At 40.7% G+C, this 18,249-nt stretch overlaps 1 protein-coding gene across 2 annotated transcripts; it reads left to right on the top strand.

The window, feature by feature from the left end:
- Positions 1-2,355: 2,355 nt before the first annotated feature.
- Positions 2,356-17,808, top strand: bckdk (branched chain ketoacid dehydrogenase kinase). Of its 2 annotated transcripts, XM_044370787.1 has the most exons (12): positions 2,356-2,773; positions 5,711-5,779; positions 5,873-5,983; positions 8,021-8,068; positions 10,567-10,686; positions 10,973-11,059; positions 12,738-12,836; positions 13,595-13,668; positions 14,261-14,389; positions 16,232-16,321; positions 16,505-16,660; positions 17,301-17,808. In XM_044370787.1, the coding sequence occupies exons 1-12, from the start codon at positions 2,528-2,530 to the stop codon at positions 17,443-17,445; spliced, it is 1,374 nt and encodes a 457-aa protein (XP_044226722.1). In that variant the 5' UTR covers positions 2,356-2,527; the 3' UTR covers positions 17,446-17,808. The 2 variants fall into 2 exon arrangements, with proteins under 2 accessions (XP_044226722.1, XP_044226723.1); XM_044370788.1 differs by lacking the exon at positions 10,973-11,059.
- Positions 17,809-18,249: the final 441 nt, after the last annotated feature.

Raw genomic sequence — 18,249 nt, 5'->3', positions numbered from 1 at the left:
ATATATATATACACTGTTCTACTGCACCCATGTTTTCAGTGTGCAGCCCATCATGGTTTCATGTGTTGTGAAGTTGCACAAATATCCTCATTTACTATAATAAATGACTGTACTTTTGACGAATTGAATTCTTGTCATATCAGTAACTTTATTTTAACTACATTGTAAGTAAATCAGTCTTTATGTTTCAGTTTTACTACATTACAAACCCCCCTGGACACCCCGGTTGTTTTGAATGTTAAAAATTAAATCACATTTCACAGTTAATATATTGAGAGGAAGCTGTTCTTCATAGACAGGTGAACAGGTGGATGTCTTGTCGTTTCATGTCATGAACTTAATGAGTTTTTATTGGTCTTGCTGTGTGAGTGACGGGACAGACTGCGTATTGTGAACTCTGTGTCATTGTGTCAAAGTGCGTCTCACCATCTGTTGGTGACTCCTGACTGAGGATGAGCTCTGGATCCATTTTAAATAATTCAGTGGCTGAGATCAATTAGCATAATATTTATTTTTAATTACAAGAATAATAAGTAAATTTAAGTGGCAGCCGAACAGGCGCAGATGTTTGAAGTTGTCAAATTTACTGGCGAAAAAAATAAATGGAATAGAAATTCTGTTTAAGGTGGATTTTCCCTTCATACATTTGGCCAGAAAATGGGTAAAGAAACTGTATGATTTGTTTTAGTTTTGGACTAGATACGACATAAACACTCAAAATGGATAAATTATTAATGCAAAACAATAATTATTATAACTGTAGGCTATAACTCATAGATCAACCCTCATCTGAACCTTTGTCTTTGAGCACCTTTACTAATGTGATCTTATCCACAAGCGTTGCATAGTAACAGCTTCTGTTCATTTCATCCATTAGGCAGCACGTTGAGCCTCAGCTTACTGATCAAAAATGTATTTTTTTGAGTGTGTTATTCTTTACTTGAAGGTAGAGCTGCAGCGATCAGCTGATTAATCAATTAGTCGATCGAAAGAAAATGAACCAGCAACTATTTTGTTAATCAATTAATTGTTTCAGACATTTTTCAAGCAAAACATGTCAAACATTCTGTTTCCAGCTTCTCAAATGAGACAATTTGCTGTTTTTATTTGTCATATATGACAGTAAAATTACTATTTTAAGGTTTTGAACTGTTAGTCAGACAAAACAAGCAAACTGAAGACATTAACATGAGTTCTGAGAAGTTGTGAATGTTGTTGTTGTTTTACAGTTTTTTAACATTTCATTAACTAAATGATTCATTGAGAAAATAAGTGTACTACATACACAGCAGACAGGGGGCGCGAGGTAGGTGGTTACTAGGAGCCTTAAAGTAGTATTAAGTAGTTATGTGAGCAATCTGAGAGTTTTATCTATATATATATTTTTTTCTTTTGCTCTCCCTAATTCATTTTCCACTCGGTAGTGGAACTTATTTGTGTGTTCGGTGCAGCGGTGGAAGAAGTACTCACATCCTTACTCCATTACAAGTAAAAGTCCTGCATGAAAAATCCTACTGCAGTAAAAGTACATAAGTATCAGCAGCACAATGTACTGAAAGAACTTAAGTAAAAGTACTTGTTTCATCTTTCTGACTGATACATTATTATATATGACATCATTAGATTATTAATACTGAAGCATGTTACTGTTGCTATACTATACATACAGTTAACTAGTTTAGTCCAGTGGTTCCCAACCTAGGGGTTGGGCCCCTCCAAAGGTCCAATACATAAATCTGTTTTCAGTTTTTGGACTTTTTCTCTAATCTTTGATTTTTGGTGGATCATTTGAACATTTATTGAAATGAAAGCATGTGAGAAGTTTAGAGGGAAAAATCACTATTTGGTGGAGCTGTTAACAACTCATAGACATGTGAAATGAAACCACTGGTTTCATCTTTTAAAATGAGTTGTATTTTAAAGCTTGTTATATTAACCATTGTGTCAATTAATCATCTTAAAATTGTACTTCAGTACTTGAGTAAATATACTTTCCACCGCTGGTTAGGTGTGAGAGTAAACAGAGGGATCAGACCTGAAGGAACACATCATGCTTTCTAAACAAGTACGTGTACCTGCAAACAAACTGCATTTTCAAATGTGCCTCCCAGTGTCCCCGAGAGGCGCAAGTCGACTAAAATACCCGGAATTGTTTACCGTCCGTCTCTCCTGCTCCTCGCAGTAACGTTACTGTACAGTAATGGGGGTGGAGGGGTGGAGGGTGGAGGAGGGCGTTGTTGATGCTGTCTTGCTCCGCCTCTGACTGACTGATTGGCTCAGCTGCCATGTCGTCGCCCTGCTCTCTCCACCACTGGCCAATGCCTACAAAGCCCTTTTCTGTACCCTCTCCGTACTGTATTCAGATACGTGCCTTTGTGCACCATTACGACGCGGCCCTAATGGCCTCGTAGCGGTCCATTAGAAGACAACTGCTTGTACGGGAACAGGGCAGCCCTGTTCTCTCACACACACACACATACTCACACACACACAAACACACATATATACACACACACCCTGTCTCCAAATGCGTCCTGGACTGGCGGGTATAGCGGTGGAGATGCTGAGCGGTGCTACCTGCAGGGCCAGGCCGAGGCTGGGCAGCCTCTTGCTGGCCCCCGTCACCAAAACAGTGCCGCCGATATCAAGTACGGGGAACCGGAGATTTCGGTCCACGTCCTCGATGCAGGGATTTTCAGAGTTGGCAAGAGAGCGGTCGAAGACTGTCACGTCGTTTTACAACCAGTCTGCAATCGACGTCTCCGCAGAAAAGGTAAAAATGTGACTATTTGCCGGTGTGCGTCTCTTAAACGGCTCTTTTATTACTGTAGCAACAAGGGAGTAAAGCTAGCTAATTCTAGCTTGACAGTAACGCTAACCGTTAGCAAGGTTTGTGCTGCGTTCATAGAACACACAAAACATAGTAAATATGACTATCTCCTTCTCGGATAGCGGATCCTCTTTAGCGTTCAAAGTTAGCTAAGTTAAGTTACTCTCCGGGATCCAAACTAGCAGAGGAACCTCAATTTCTCTTTCCAACTTGGAGAAAGTTGTCACGAACTAGGAAATACCTGTGATAAATGAATTAAATTATGTCTTTCTTTCAAATGAACAAAATGGATAGTAACCTATATCACATGAAAACTCAAGTAGCTACTTTTGGATCTCATTTTTGATGGCAATACAGTGTTTACGATGGTGACTATATGTACTATTGTAATAAATATTTATGAATAACCAAAGTGCATAACTTTAGCTTGAACAGCAACATGAGCGACATGATTTGCTCCCGAGGACTTGAACGCAGCGCCGCGGTCTTGTCATGGGGACATTATGTTTTAGCTAGCGGAGGTTTTCTTAATCTCGGTCAAATTAACACTAAAATGTTGAAAATCCTGGCAGCGTGGTGGTTTGTTGTAACTGACGTTAACCGTACAAGAAAATCTGACAGTTCAAAGCTGTCATTGAAACTGTAGATGTCTGGAGATTGACCAATAACGGAGTCAAGTTTCAGCGATGGAGGTCAGGTTGACCCATGTGAAATCCGTTATCTATCTGGCTACAGTTACTATTTCACTCCGTAGAAACATACCGTCTACATTTCTATTTATTCTTGGATTTAATAGTACTCAAGTGCCTTATAGGCTCTGGTAATGGTAGCTATCGCGCTTATTATCTGTTATATTCGTCTTTCAACGTTCGTTAAGTGTAAATCAAACATGTAAAATTATTAATTTAAGGCAGACTCAAAAAGAAATGTAAATACATTTTTAAAAATCCGCCCTTCCTTTCTTTCAAAACATTTTTTCCAGAGAAGCTTTAGTCATGGCAACAAGGCGGATGTCTCAATACTTCCTGAGATGTTTAACAGCCTGTCTGGACATAATGTTCAGATTAATCACTCAGATTGGGGCAAAACAAACAGTAAAATGAGGGTATTTGCAGCTGCCTTTTAATCTAAAACACTGACAGAAAACATCGACCCTCTTGTGCAACTTTGGACTAAATGAAAAATGCAGTAGTCAAAAGTGCAAAGTAGTAAACAAAACCTAAAGCTGCCAGGAAAGTACTCAAGTAATTAACGTGTAAACAGTCTTCAACAGAAATGGAAGCTACTGATCTCAGAGACCATAAATCTGTCTGATTGAACACAGCCGCGGTTTTTGTTTCATGATTTATAGTCAAACATTAGTGTAGGGGTTCTCAACCTGCGGCTCAGGATCCCCAACAGGTCTCTAGATGACAAAAGAGATAAGAAAAAAAAAGTGAAAGTTGCTGAGGATGTTGATGCGTCCCTGAAGAATGATTCTAATGTTGTACGTGACCTCTTGACTTTCATTTTCTGCGTTAAATATTAATTGTTTGGACTATAAAAGAACAGAAAACAGTGAAAAATATCCTTCACAGTATCGTAGAGCACAAGGTGATGTCTTCAAATGTCTTTGCTTGTCTGGCAAACAGTCCAAAACCCCAAAATAGTCATTTTATAGAAGCAAAAAGCTTTCTTTTTATCAAAATATACTTATGAATTAATTGTCTAATTGTTGCAGCTATAATGACAATAATTCCACTACCAGCTTACGTAAATAAGACCTGCTGTTATTGATATTATCGGCTGCAGCTGCAGTGTTTTAAGGTTTTCTATCACAAGTAGGTTTAATATTTGTCAGAAGCTTCATATTTTCAAAAGTTAGCAGAGTTTATTCTGGTAATGTTGACACTATAGCATGTGTAACTCTGTGGATGTGACTGTCATGGGCTGCTGGGGGATTATGTTACATATCATTGTCTTGAAGGTGTGAACCGTGTTCACTGAATCACTGACCTGAAATCTAATCACTGCGCAGTGAATGTTTGAAAAGACTTTCTCTCCCATAATACACTGGTGCACTGGTGATTTTCTTTGGCTGAGCCTGACTGACTCTCTGTTCATGGTTGACACAGAAATTATATTTTTATACTTTAGTAAATACACTCACTGAAAAAGATCACTTGTGCAATCTAATGCAATCCAAAACAACGGCTCTACCAAGAAACTCATTACGAAAGCGTTACGAAGCTGATTCATCTTCAGTTTTTGTTAAAAGTGTATTTTATATTTTGCCCTCCTCATGTATATAAATGGAGTGGACAAAATATTAGGAACACTTTACATCATAATGCCCTCCAAGTACACAACCACCACCACACACTATGACCTCAATAACAAAACGTGTTTGTTGAGTGTATATTTAACCAAGTGGTTTAAACTGTGATCATTCAAAGAGTCGGTTTCATCAGAGCTTTACCTCTGCTGGGTTTTTTTAAAGCCAATACTGATTATCAATATTTCAGAATAAAAACAGCTGATAAGAATACATCAGCTGGTTGTTAAAGAGTTATGACTAAAATACAACACGTCTACATGACAGCAAACTGATCTTTGGATTTAATATACAACATATCTCTGTGAGAAGATGACGTCATCAGCTGATAATATTGGCCAGCTGGTTTATTGGTCGGGTTATTGACTGAAATGCGTCAGTATCAAAAACTGTCACAGAATGTCTGATCAAATTTATAGTCTTGTTTATTTCTTCTTTACTTTATTTAAATCAACTTTAGACTGTACATGTGTGTAATAGCAGCATGTGTGTGTATATATATTATATATATTTCTCAGGTAAGGTATGAAAGTAATTCAAAAATGTGTGATCGTATGTTTCTCCAGGCCTCGGTGCGACTGACCTTAGCGACCCTGTTGTATTCGGGGAAGTCTCCGGACGGACACCACATCCTGGTAAATATTTCTGAGAGAACCGCCAAGTTACATCTTTGAATGAGACTCCTCACTCATCCGCTCTCCTCTCTACTGTTTGTTGTGTGATCTCAGAGCAGCGCCGGGTATCTACACAAGGAGCTGCCTGTACGGATCGCTCATCGCATCAAAGGCTTCCGTAGTTTGCCCTTCATCATCGGCTGCAACCCCACCATCCTGCAAGTGGTAAGAACCGCTCACCACTCGCTACAGTGCGGAGCTACACACGAAGCAAAGGCACTGCACTGACACTGCAGCACATCCTATAATAAGAAAGTAACAACTAGGCTACTGCACAGGAGAGTCATGGCTGAACTTTGGATGAAAGGAGGAAGACGGTCTGTTAATGTGCTCTTTACGCACACAGAGTGGTTACTGCTGCAGCCTCCGTCGCTCCCAGTGTAGCAACGAGGAGTGACTGGGTGATAAAACCCTCTATCACTGTAAGAAGGAATGTCTGTTTTTGTCTAATCCAGCAAATAAAACACCAGACAAATTAAATGCTTCATCACATTGATGCAATAATCATCAAACAACAGTCTTCCTCATAGATGTTCAACATTGCCTTCAACGTCCTGATACAAGTCATAGCTACCTCGGTATAAACAGTGTGTCAAAACTCTAAACATTTCACCAGTTTGCTGTTTTTGCTGCCGTGTCTTGCGACATGACTACAGCGACCACAGACGCCACGATGAAGAAAATGATACATGAGCTCATCGTGCTGCTATGAGTGATGTGGATTACACATCTTCTCATAAGCAGGGAACAAATATATCAATACAAAAAACGGTGTCGGGACACTACGTCAATGTGCGATCATCCAGTTTGGGCCCATAAATTGTTAATTAATTTGCTAACAATTCCTTTAATGTTAAGCTACAACCTGCTTTATTAAGCTACAGGATGTAATTTTCCTATTTAATTTATCATGAACTGTAAATTTCAAAGCACCTGTAGAGATGATGCTGCACATATTTGACCTTTTATAAAGGGGCAGCAGTGGTATCATATACATTCAGTATTTGGGTTAACATGACTGATTACAGATGAAAGCTTTTGTGGGTGTTGCATAGTCAGTTTAAAGAATTTAAAAGGTTACTACTGGTTAACTTTTCAATGCACAAGATGCACTGATGTTCTGCACGACGGGCCTCATGCAGACACTCATACGGATGGATTCCTTCTTTAATGACACATGAAAGTGATTTAAGAGAATCTGTCAGAATTAAAACAAAATTCATGAGTGATTCAAGCCTGAACGCCACTTAACAATAAGGTTTTTCTGCTCATGATAATTCCTAAACAGTTGCTATTTTCAGTAGTTTTCACGGGGACTGTCTCTTCAGGAGAACGTCCAATGAAAACCGTCCTCAGTGAGGTCTGTGGAATGTCCGGGGCAACAAGGTCACCGTTCCTGGAAAGACACGTCGCTGTCGAGTTTCTCAAATGCCATTTTCGACAAAAACAAAATTCCTTTGAAACTTTCTTGTACACAGATATGTCAAAACATCAGTAAATAAAACCCGTGAAAGGATCCGTACGGCTACATAAACGTGGTTGTGAAACTAAATGGCGCCGCCGCATTTTGTTGCAAATTGTTAAATATGAGAGCGTCGATCGGTGTATTTCTGTTTCCAGTGAGAGTTTCTTATTTGTCTCCAGGGCCTCTGTGTGGGAACAGTAGTCTCTCTCTCTCTCTGTCTCTGTGTGTGTTTTTCCCTTCAGCTCCTTCATAACCGATTCATAGCCTCCACATGTCTTTTTTGCTGATGAACTTTCACCCAGATTCCTTCCTCCCCAGTATCGCCGAGCTCCTCTGTGCCAATTACATAAAGCACAGATCCTTTTGTGTGTCACCGGTTGTAATGTAGGTCAGGGTGACTTTACTTTCTCACTCCTCTCCTCTCCTCGCCTCTCTTGCCAAAAAAAAAAAAAAAAAAAACAACGACTGGAGCAGATTTTCAACTCATCCACAGATTATTATTAACTAGATATTTACTGAATTTAATTGAGGAACAAAGTCTATTTTTCTGGGGAAGAGAACTCATCACGTAGAAGCAATCCAAAAATGTCAGTAATATAAGCCACATGGACTTGTCAGTGGAGTTGTGGGGCCCCAGTCAGGGGCCGGTGCTGGTGCTGTGATGCTTTCTGGTTGAATGGACGATCACAGAGAATGTGTCTAAAACCTCCTCCTCCCTCTCCTCTGCTTTCTTACAGCACGAACTGTATATCAGAGCCTACCACATGCTCATTGACTTTCCCCCGGTGAGTGTCCTACACACACACACACACACACACACACACATGTTTACTTGGGTCACTTTTGGGGACACTACATAGACTTTTTCATTGAGACTTAGACCTAGAATCATCTTTTTCCCACTTGCCCAATTGCAAACATGGCTTTTATCCCCAATCGGACAAGCAGTCCCCATTTAACTAGCCTTAAGTCTGAAATGTGTCCCTGAAAGTAGGCTAAGTCAGACCACACACACGCACATCTATATATATATATACACACACACATACACACGTTTACTTGGGTCACTTCTGGGGACATTACATAGACTTACATTCATTTCATTGAGACTTACCGTAACCATAACCACTACTTGCCTAATTCTAACCACACACACACACACACACACACACACACACACACACACACACACACAGAAAACAGTTCAAGTTCTTCATTTGTCAGGGAGTGGCTTTATTCATGTCAATAAACAGGAAATGTGTACTTTACCTCTGATGGGCCTGCATGTAGCACGTCAAGAGTCGGTTCATTAATTCAAATGTGACGGATTCAAAACCCCCTGAACAAAATCCAGAATTATTTAATTTACAACGATATACAACCAGAGAAAAGCAGTAAACTTTCACATTTGACAAACTTCAACCACCTTGTATTTTTTTGAAGTATGTAAATGATCGATTAATGGGAAATAGATCAATGTATTTACAGTATCACTCTGCAGAGAAATCAATTCACTTCCTTTTCAAAGCGTCAGCAGTTTACTTCTCAGTTAACACAACTGACTCGGCGAAACAATCCAGCCATCTGCTGAGTCATTCTTATAATTAAGAGAAATAACATAATTACTTTTCTCACAGCAACAACAGCCAAACAGAGCTGTACATGACGCCCCTGTAGCTGCTGCATGAAATCTGAAATGTTCAAAATGATGATGAAGTGTTTCCAAGTTTCAGTTCAGCTGAGATGATGCATCAGAATTCAGATAAAGTGCATAAGAAAGAGTAAAAAGGTAAATACACACCCACCTAAGTACATAGTAACAATGTTGTAAGAAGAGGTGTGTGTTCACTGAGGTGTGTGAGTGCTGCAAGGCTGTAAACTGTTCAATCTGACAGACTGTAACTTTTATGATCTTCAGTCAAAATGTAATTGTGTAACGCAGCTACAGGGTTTGAGGGTTGAGGTTGGATTCAGACGGCCGTGGCCTTTTACTCACTTCTTATGTGGGTTTTTTCTTGACAAAGAGAAAAGTGTGTCTGTTTTGTTCCTGTGTTAGTACACGTTATACCGCAGATAAGAACAGACCTGCTCGACGTGTTTTATGTTCTGCTGTGTATAAATGCAGGCACCCCTTTTATGTATCAGTGTGATCTGAAAAAAAAAGTTGCCCTCTGGCTTAGTAAACTAGCTAAATACAGACTCGCCAGGTTCAGAAAAACACACCTCTCGAGCCAGGTTTTGTACTTACAACACCCAGAAAAGTAAATCACTATGGATACACTCCACTTACTGGATGCTTGTTATTTATTCTGACTCTAATGAACAGAAGAAAGAGCTCCAGGAGTTTCATTTGTGAGTAATGAGCGTGAAGATTAGAGGATGTCTACCAGCTTTCAGCTCTGATACTCCTGCTTCTCTGACTCTGCTTTAACAAATAAAACTTGTTACGGGTGTTACTTGTACTATAATGGCTCAAATCAATACAACCACAGACATGTCATTCTCACCTCTCTGCTGCTCTGAGTTTGTTTTTTTTTGTTTGTTTTTTACAGAAATGCTGTTTAGTTTTTGTTGTCGGCAACAAAACCTTGATAGAAAAAGAAACAGCAAATGAGAAACTCAGCAGAGCAGGAGCAGAGAAAACGGGGAGACTTCTTACTAAAAGGCTGCATTCACACCGAATCAGGCGGTGCGGCGTTCAGCTGCAGGGTCGAGCAGAGGTGTGGTGGTGGGGGGGGGGGGTGGGCGTGTTTATTTGTGCTCTACAATGTAACCGCTGTGAAACAATCAGAAAATAACATTTTATTGATCTGATTCACAGGCTTTTTCCGGCTACCAGCGCTCCCTCTCCCCATTCACTCTCTAGCTCGCTCGACCACAGCTGCTCTCTCTCTCTCTTTCTCGCGTCTTTCTTTTTTAAAACGAGTCGGGAGGTCGACAGCGAGGTCTAACTTTACTAACGTTATCAAGCAAAGAGAAAGGTCCTCCCCTCGTCCTGCTCAGTCTGATCTCCAGCTGTGATTGGTCACCGCAGCCTTAAGCCGCAGTGACGTCGGGTTACGTTTCTCCAAAAGTTGACTCTGGCTCAACTTTCCGGGTCGCAGCCTAGCCACACTACCCCCATTCAAATTATTTGGTGTGAATGCAGCCTAACACATGATGAGATATACTTATAAAACTGGGGAAATTAGAAATAGGCCCGGATCTGTAAATAAAGGTGAGTGAAAACCAAGCAAAAACAGCATCTACAGGGTTGATGTAAAGCGTGCCTTTCTATCGACAGATCAAGGATCAGGACGTGGAGGCTCGTTTCTGTAAGCTGGTGCAGCAGCTGCTGGATGACCACAAAGATGTGGTCACCATGCTGGCCCAGGGCTTCAGGGAGTGTCGCAAACACCTGCAGGTAAGAGCTGCACCTCCAGAACCATGAGAACACCAAACTTCATGAGCTAAATTATAGATCCTATGTTGGCAGTGATGCCCCGCTAATGATTATAGCCCCTTTCACACATGCAGTCCATCCCTGAAATGTTCAGGAACATTTCCTGCACGGGGTCATGTATGAATGGGAGCAGGGATCGATATTCAGGGGAAAAAAAATCTGTACCGTCGATTTCCCACCTCAAGATTTAGTAACATTTCAGGGAAAAATGCTGGTACAGCTGAGAATGACAGCAGTAACATTGCAGGGACAAGCACGTAAAGGATTACGTCCGTCTGACGAAAGATGCTTTGACGTGGAGAAAGCGAACCAATCACAAGACTCTGCTGATGACGTAATTAATACGTGACTTGTTTACGGTTGCCTTGCCGATGCTTTTGTGGGTGATTTGATAACTAACAAGCAATCTCAAGTTCTTGTGTTTGTAAACAAGCTCCTTTTTTTTTTTTTTTCCAAGAATGGCTGGAAACTGAAAATAATAAGACACGTCTTCCGCTGTGTACATGTTCTTCTCCTGTTGAGTTTTATGGTAGTTGGCATCCATGAGTGTTGCTTTACCGCCGTCCACTGGACTGACCGTTTGCCCCCCGTCTATTCCGGTAAATTGCTTTGGCATGTGTGAAAAAGGCGCAAGACGGAAATGTTCCCGAATGTGGCTGCATGTAGAAGCAATAGTGAAAATCACAAGCGATGCCTGGAAGGTAATCCCAGTAATTTAACGGGAACTCTGTATGAAAGACACTTGTTGAACACGTTTTATCACTGCAGGACATTTTAAAAGTCTATATTTTTAACCTTCATTATTACCGTCTAACAAATGGTCCAGTATGCTGCTGCAAGGCTGTAAACCAGGTCCAGCAGGATGAATCACATTACACCCGTTTTAACCCTCCTGTTGTCTTCGGGTCAAATTTGACCCGTCATGTCAGAAATATGGATTTATTGGATCTAATACCACACACTACTTTGCAAGTAAAAGTAATGATCACTAATTTCATTGAATTTTGGGTGTTTTATTAAAATTTATAGCATCTGTGGACTTTTATCCTCCCGGGTCAAAATTGACCCGAGAGGACAAAAGCTGCACGGTCGTGGATTTCTTTGATCTAATTGCCTGAAAATCACATGGAGGGTTCCACACCACACACTACTGTGCAAGTAAAAGTAACGATCACTACTTTCATTGAATTTTGGGTGTTTAATTTAAATTTATAGCATCTGTGGGTCAATTTTGACCCGGGAGGACAAAAGCTACACGGTCGACGGGAAGACAACAGGAGGGTTAAGTTCTTTACATTGGCTTCCATCCAGTTTAGGATTCATTTTAAGGTTCTTGTTATCATGCATGGACTGACACCTGAGTACATTAGTGATCTTCTCGATCCCAATATCACCAGTAGGTCACTTAGGTCTTCTGACCAGGGCCTACTGGTTGTCCCTTGGTCTCAGCTGAAAACTAAAGGTGCCTTTTTTATAATAGTGGCTCCAACACTACGGAGCTCTCTTCCTTTAGACATGCGGTGTCCATAGAAGCTTTTAAAAAGCAACTTTTTAAATGGTGTCACCTTGAGATGTGTGTGATGTGAAGTGATTGTTCTTTCGCGGTACCCTGTTGCCTGTGCTTTGTTTCTGTGTTAAATTTAACTTGTGTTGTATGTTTTTTTATTGTTTGTATGTTTCATGGTCTTATTTTTAACTTTTACTCTTGTGAAGCACTTTGTGTGAAAGGTGCTATACTAAATAAACTTATTATTCTTATTATTAAATTAAATGTATTTCAAGTGTCTTGACTCTAGTTAGGAAGTCTCATTCTCTGCATATAATGACTGGTTTGTTTTGCTTATGAAACTTGCTGATCTAATCTAAAAAAAAATCAGTGGCTGTAGTAATGTCCATGATTTTTGTTTTTATAGGAAATCTTCTTGATCTTTATTTGGTAGGTTTTATCAGCTGTTTGTTTTTGGTTTCACTGTTTGAGCTGTGAAGCTTTTTTTTCCCCCCCGGTGTTACAGGATGAGACAATGGTCCGCAGCTTCCTGGATACAACGCTGTGCTCTCGTCTGGGAATCCGAATGTTGGCAACACACCACCTCGCTCTCCATGAAGACAATGTACGTCTGACTGTTTCTGTTCACAGGACTTTTAAACCTTTTAACTGTGTTGTTTGTCTGGAGCATGTCATATAGTCTAGGGTTAGTGTTGTTTGGCTTTTATTGGCTGTTAACCTTTGGTGAATATCGCTCATGTAGTCAATTTCTACAGTTTAGAACATCAATTATTTGCCTTTTAAAGCCATCCAGGTATCCAGCAAACCCTTTAAACTTTGTATTACAAAGTGTTTTAAAAGACAAGGTTACTTATTTACAACGAATATCATGAAAAGACCAAAATCAACAATGTGTTTCTGTCTGTGGCACCAGCTCCAAGCTCATTGGCTCCTAACAGCTCAAAAATATATGATTTCATTTTTTAAAAAAAGGCTGAATACTTTCCTACAGCAGCTGTAGTTTTAGCAAACATTACAGAAAAAGGAGTGAATTATGCATTTGTTGGGGACTATTTTCAGCTGTGGATTCACTGACTGACTCATTGACTCATTGAAACACATGGATCGCCAATATCTAACATTCAAAAAAGACCAATATTAACCCACCGGTATATAAAGTAACGCTTCTAAACCCAAAACTAGTTCCAAATAAAACCCAAAACCAATGAGTTGCCATGCAGTTCAAACGGTATCTGAATAAATGAATGAATACAGCACACAGCAGGAAGAAGAAAAACCCTCCCATTCACATCACATCTACTTCTAGAGATAAATTACAGTTATTTAATATTGATAATTAAAGTATTTCTGTTGTCATTTCAGCCTGATTTTGTTGGGATCATATGCAGACGTCTGTCTCCCAAAAAAATCATTGAGAAGTGGGTTGACTTTGCCAGGTAAGTGTTTAGTCACATGGATTTGTTTGTTTATCACCTTTTTTAGATGACTTTCCGTTTCTGTTTGAGCACTCTGTTGACAGAGAGAGGTCAGAGGTCAGCTGATAAACCGTCGGCAGCAGACGTGTTTCAGAGCAGTGGAGCTGTGAATGAGATAGGAGCTGTTTACTTTCTGTAATCTTATCAAATGACCTTTTTTAGAGTTTGTAACTTTTGCTCAGTTAGAAAGACAAAAAAAAAAAGTTCATTTTGTGTGTGGACTAATAATTTGTCAACCAGCTTGGAAATTATTTATTTATGTTTTAACACAATGGAATCAACATTTGTGTAATCCCCTATAATAAACCATAATGTCCACCACTTTGGTCCAGCATGGCGTATCTCAACATCTATTGGATGAATCGACTGAGATGGCGCTCAGCAAACAGTTCAAGTGTTATTTGTAGCTGTCACATCATCCTTAACGTTCGCCATCTTTGGTGGCACCAAACCCTCTCCATCTCGGGTTTATACATGAAGTTTTATAGCAGAGGTGTTAGTGGATCATATCCCGTATATTGCACGGCCCTCATGTGTTCCTCGTGTCCACCAGACGTCTGTGTGAGCACCAGTACGGTAACTCGCCCAGAGTGAGGATCAACGGACACGTAGCGGCTCGTTTTCCCTTCATCCCTCTGCCTCTGGATTACATTCTGCCTGAGCTCCTCAAGAATGCCATGAGGTAAACGTCACCGCTCACACGTACATGAAGATGTTTGTTCATCTCCAGCTTGACTTCCTGTTCCTGTTGATTAAAGAACTCCAGATGCAGTTTCACAAGTTAGGATGTGTCAGCTGTCGATCCACAATACAGGACTCATGCAATATTTTAACAGAGTTCAAATGAAAACAAACTGTTTTAGTTCAATTTAGTTAAAAGTTCAGTTAGATTTCCTATCATCTTGGGCATGAAACTTGCAAAAACAAAACAAAATGTTTAATATTAAAATACTTTATACTTAAAACTAAGAAGAATGGAAAAAGATCCACATGAGAATGTCATAAAAAAGAATAAGAGCAAATGTTTAAAGTAACATTTTCCATGACCTCAGTTCACCACAAACCCTCATTTCTAGCATAAGAACATTTTAATAAGAGTATAAGCGTCTCATCTCATCATAATCCATGATTTGTATGTGTGGTGAAACTTACACTATGAGATCTACTGATATTAAAAAAAGAAGAAAATGAAATGAGAAATCTCCCAGTGCTCCTGACCAGAAGTTTTTGGACGCTGACTTCGGAAACAGTTGCTCCGGGCACATACGGGAACACAGTCGAGATTGTGGCCGTGAGCCATTAAATTATTGGTAAAGGAACAAGTGAATCTAAAATAAACCTGGTTGGAATCCCTATGAGAGGCACTCCAGTTCTCTCTGCTGGTCCACTGCCGCCCAATAAAACAAAGAACAGCACATGCAGTCAGGACTGTTCTGTTAAAAATACTCAGCAAACGACTACCAGTACTTCAAAAGAAGCTCTTGGTTGAGGAAATGTCGTACGTAGAAGCTGTGTTTCATCTAGGCTGAGCGCTTCGACCTGGACGTTTAGCGTCGTCAGGTTGCGGCGTTCTGCCAGCAGTTTGGGGGGGGGGGGGGGGGGAGGCATATATGAGCTCACACACTGTAGCCTCTATTGTACATTTACTGCCAGACTGACAACTCACTGCTAACCTTTTCCTCTGCTCTGCAACCGCTTAGTCGCTACGCACACACGTTACACACCGGCCTATTCTTTAAAAGGAGCTACGCTACCAAGAGTTAACCAGACAACGTCACAGAGGTTGACTCATTGCACAGAGGCCGTTGATTTCTGAATGAATGGATATTTGGCGTTATTTTTGGCATTAAGAAAAATTTTTCTTGGCCTGGCGACCCACCAAGCCTGTCCAGTTATAGGGGAAACACTGAGAAGAGTTCACACAATCAAGTACAGCTCAAGTATAAACGCAGGTTTGTTAAGGTCTGTATTGACCAACTTGAAGCGTTAAAACAGAACAGAACAGTCCAGAAACCTTTAGGAATCATTAAAACATCTTAACATTGTTTCCTTCTGCTGCACCTTACAAGCATCTTTGGAAGCAACACTTGTCTCTTGAGTGAAATGTCCTTTATCAACATCATTCTAATGGCAACAAATGATGATTTTTATATATATTTTCCTGTTTCCTGTCGTGTACTGTACCCCCGGTGTGAGTGAGTCCTGCCTCATCATCAGAGCTGAGAGGACTGTGTGTTTTTGGCTGGAGGTGCTGACTGCGTGTTGCCTACATTCCTCTCATTCATGTCGGGTTACCGGTTTAGAGGACAGAAGCAGAAGAGGCGAGGAGTGATTTAGAAAAGCGGTGACGCTGAACTATTGTTTGCAGGCTCGGTTTGATTAAAGATCGTTGTTGATTCCATCCTGCACAGAGACGTACAGTCCATGTCAACCGGCCCTTTTTTTTTTTTTTTTTTTGCTGAAGAAATAACTTTTTGACACTCAATATTCACTCCTCTTGACATCTATCTGTTTGTCCCTTTAGGGCCACCATGGAGAGCCATCTAGATACCCCGTACAACGTGCCTGATGTGGTCGTCACCATCGCCAACAACGACATTGATTTTGTCATCAGGTGAGTGGCTAAACATCTGTTCCACTGCCACGGCAACGATATTTAATGATGTTTTCAGGAAGTTTAGAATCCAGAGTGGATCCCGAGTAACTCTTCAAATGTCAGCCAGTGTTTTATGTTTTCCTTCATGCGTCCGGTAGTCAGGTATTATGGTGCTCAAAGCTTGTTTTTTTGTCTTTGCAGGATCTCAGACCGGGGTGGCGGCATCCCTCACAACATAATAGACAAAGTGATGGATTACCATTTCAGCACGGCTGAGGAGAGCGCACAGGACCCCCGCATGAGCAACTTCTTCAACAACATTACCAACACAGGAAACCAGTCTGGGCCTATGCATGGGTAAGAATTTAGAAGTACAGAATACGTTTGTTCCATGTTTACCTCTGTAGAGGAAACAGCATTTAACCCTGCGTTGTGTGGTCACAGAAAGGAAAGTGGTTGTGTTAAAACATTGCAGGGAATGTCTAAACCAGTATGGATAAATCTGAAAAATCAAAAAAAAAAAAAACACTGCCAGAGCTTTCGCAAATCAATTTCTGCAAGTCTGGTGTCAACGCTGAAAAACACACACACACACACACACACACACACACACACACACACACACACACAGGGCACAAAAGCTCACTGAATGGTTTGAGGAAGCTGCTGAAGCTGATCTGGAGGTATGTAAATGTCGCTGCACACTGATGGTGCACAATCCACATCTATAAAATGTAGATAAGCTGACAATCACGCCTCGGGCTCCTTTTACACACAGCCACATAGTCTATAATAGTTGCACTGATTCGGGATCAGAAAAACTACACTAGCAGGTTCCGCAGGGCTCCAAACAAACATGGCTGCCCCCCATGTTGACTTCCTGGTTCTCGTGACTGCATCTTTTTCCTACAACAAATCATTTTAGCTATTTTAGCTGTGCCTGAATGCCTCACCGTCATCTTCAACCCGCTGTCTTGTGTTTTTTTGTGTTCTGCAGGTTCGGCTTCGGCTTGCCCACATCCCGGGCCTACGCTGAGTACCTCGGCGGCTCTCTGTCCGTGCAGTCCATGCAGGGCATCGGCACTGATGTCTACCTGCGTCTGCGCCACATCGACGGCAAAGGAGAGAGCTTCAGAGTGTAAAACCCCAGGTCATCCTTGTAGACCCCAACTTTCAGGAATCAGGCCATGCAAAGGGGGGGGTACAGAGGGACTTCAGGACTTCGGTCCACAAAGTGATAGCCTCTACAGTATGTTGTCAGAAAGCTCCTAAATTCACCAACCCACTACTTGTTTCTTTTTCTTTTTTGCCTTAGACTGATTATAAGCTATGTTAGCTCTCAAGTTGATGATTTCGGTTGTTTCCCTTTGTGTTTTGTACCCTGTGGCATGTCATCTTGAAATTTCAAGGGGGTGTATGAACTTTTGAATGTTTAGGTTATCGGGACAAACTGTGCATGATAGTGGACATTGATATTAATGAGGAAGGATGGAGAGAGAGAGAGAGAGAGAGAGAGAGAGAAAAAAAAAGAGCTTCAGTTTTAAAGAAGTTCACTTTTGAAGTTACTTGTCACATAGCCTCAAAACAGGAACAGACATTTTGATGATAAATGTTACAAATTAAACTTCTGAGACACTCCAGCAGCCCTGTCAAAATCTCCTCACGAAGCTGCTCACATGCTCCACGATGATCAATATAACTATAGTTTAAATTACCAAATCCTTCCAGTATCTTATCAGCTATTATTATTATTTTTTTTTTTTATCAGAATCTAAGGTCTACAAAGGAAAACAGCTGGTTTTGGTGGCGAGCGCGCACAAGTTGAACTTCAGCGTCCTCATATTAAAGCTGATGTGCTTGTGAGCAAACCTCAACCCTTGAAAGCCCTTAGCTATACAAAAAAAAAAAAAACAAACATTTTCAGCTGTGGCTGATAAATGCAGAAG

Source organism: Thunnus albacares, chromosome 13 (assembly GCF_914725855.1).
Source record: "Thunnus albacares chromosome 13, fThuAlb1.1, whole genome shotgun sequence".
NCBI lineage: Eukaryota > Metazoa > Chordata > Actinopteri > Scombriformes > Scombridae > Thunnus > Thunnus albacares.
Note: the sequence above shows the minus strand (reverse complement) of the source record. Positions and strands in the feature narration are given on the sequence as shown.

Excerpts from the sequence above, each read along its gene's own strand:
- bckdk (XM_044370787.1), top strand. The coding sequence starts at position 2,528 with ATGCGTCCTGGACTGGCGGGTATAGCGGTGGAGATGCTGAGCGGTGCT. Across the intron at positions 2,774-5,710 it reads TCGACGTCTCCGCAGAAAAG|GCCTCGGTGCGACTGACCTT; the intron begins GTAAAAATGTGA and ends ATGTTTCTCCAG. Across the intron at positions 8,069-10,566 it reads TGCTCATTGACTTTCCCCCG|ATCAAGGATCAGGACGTGGA; the intron begins GTGAGTGTCCTA and ends TTCTATCGACAG.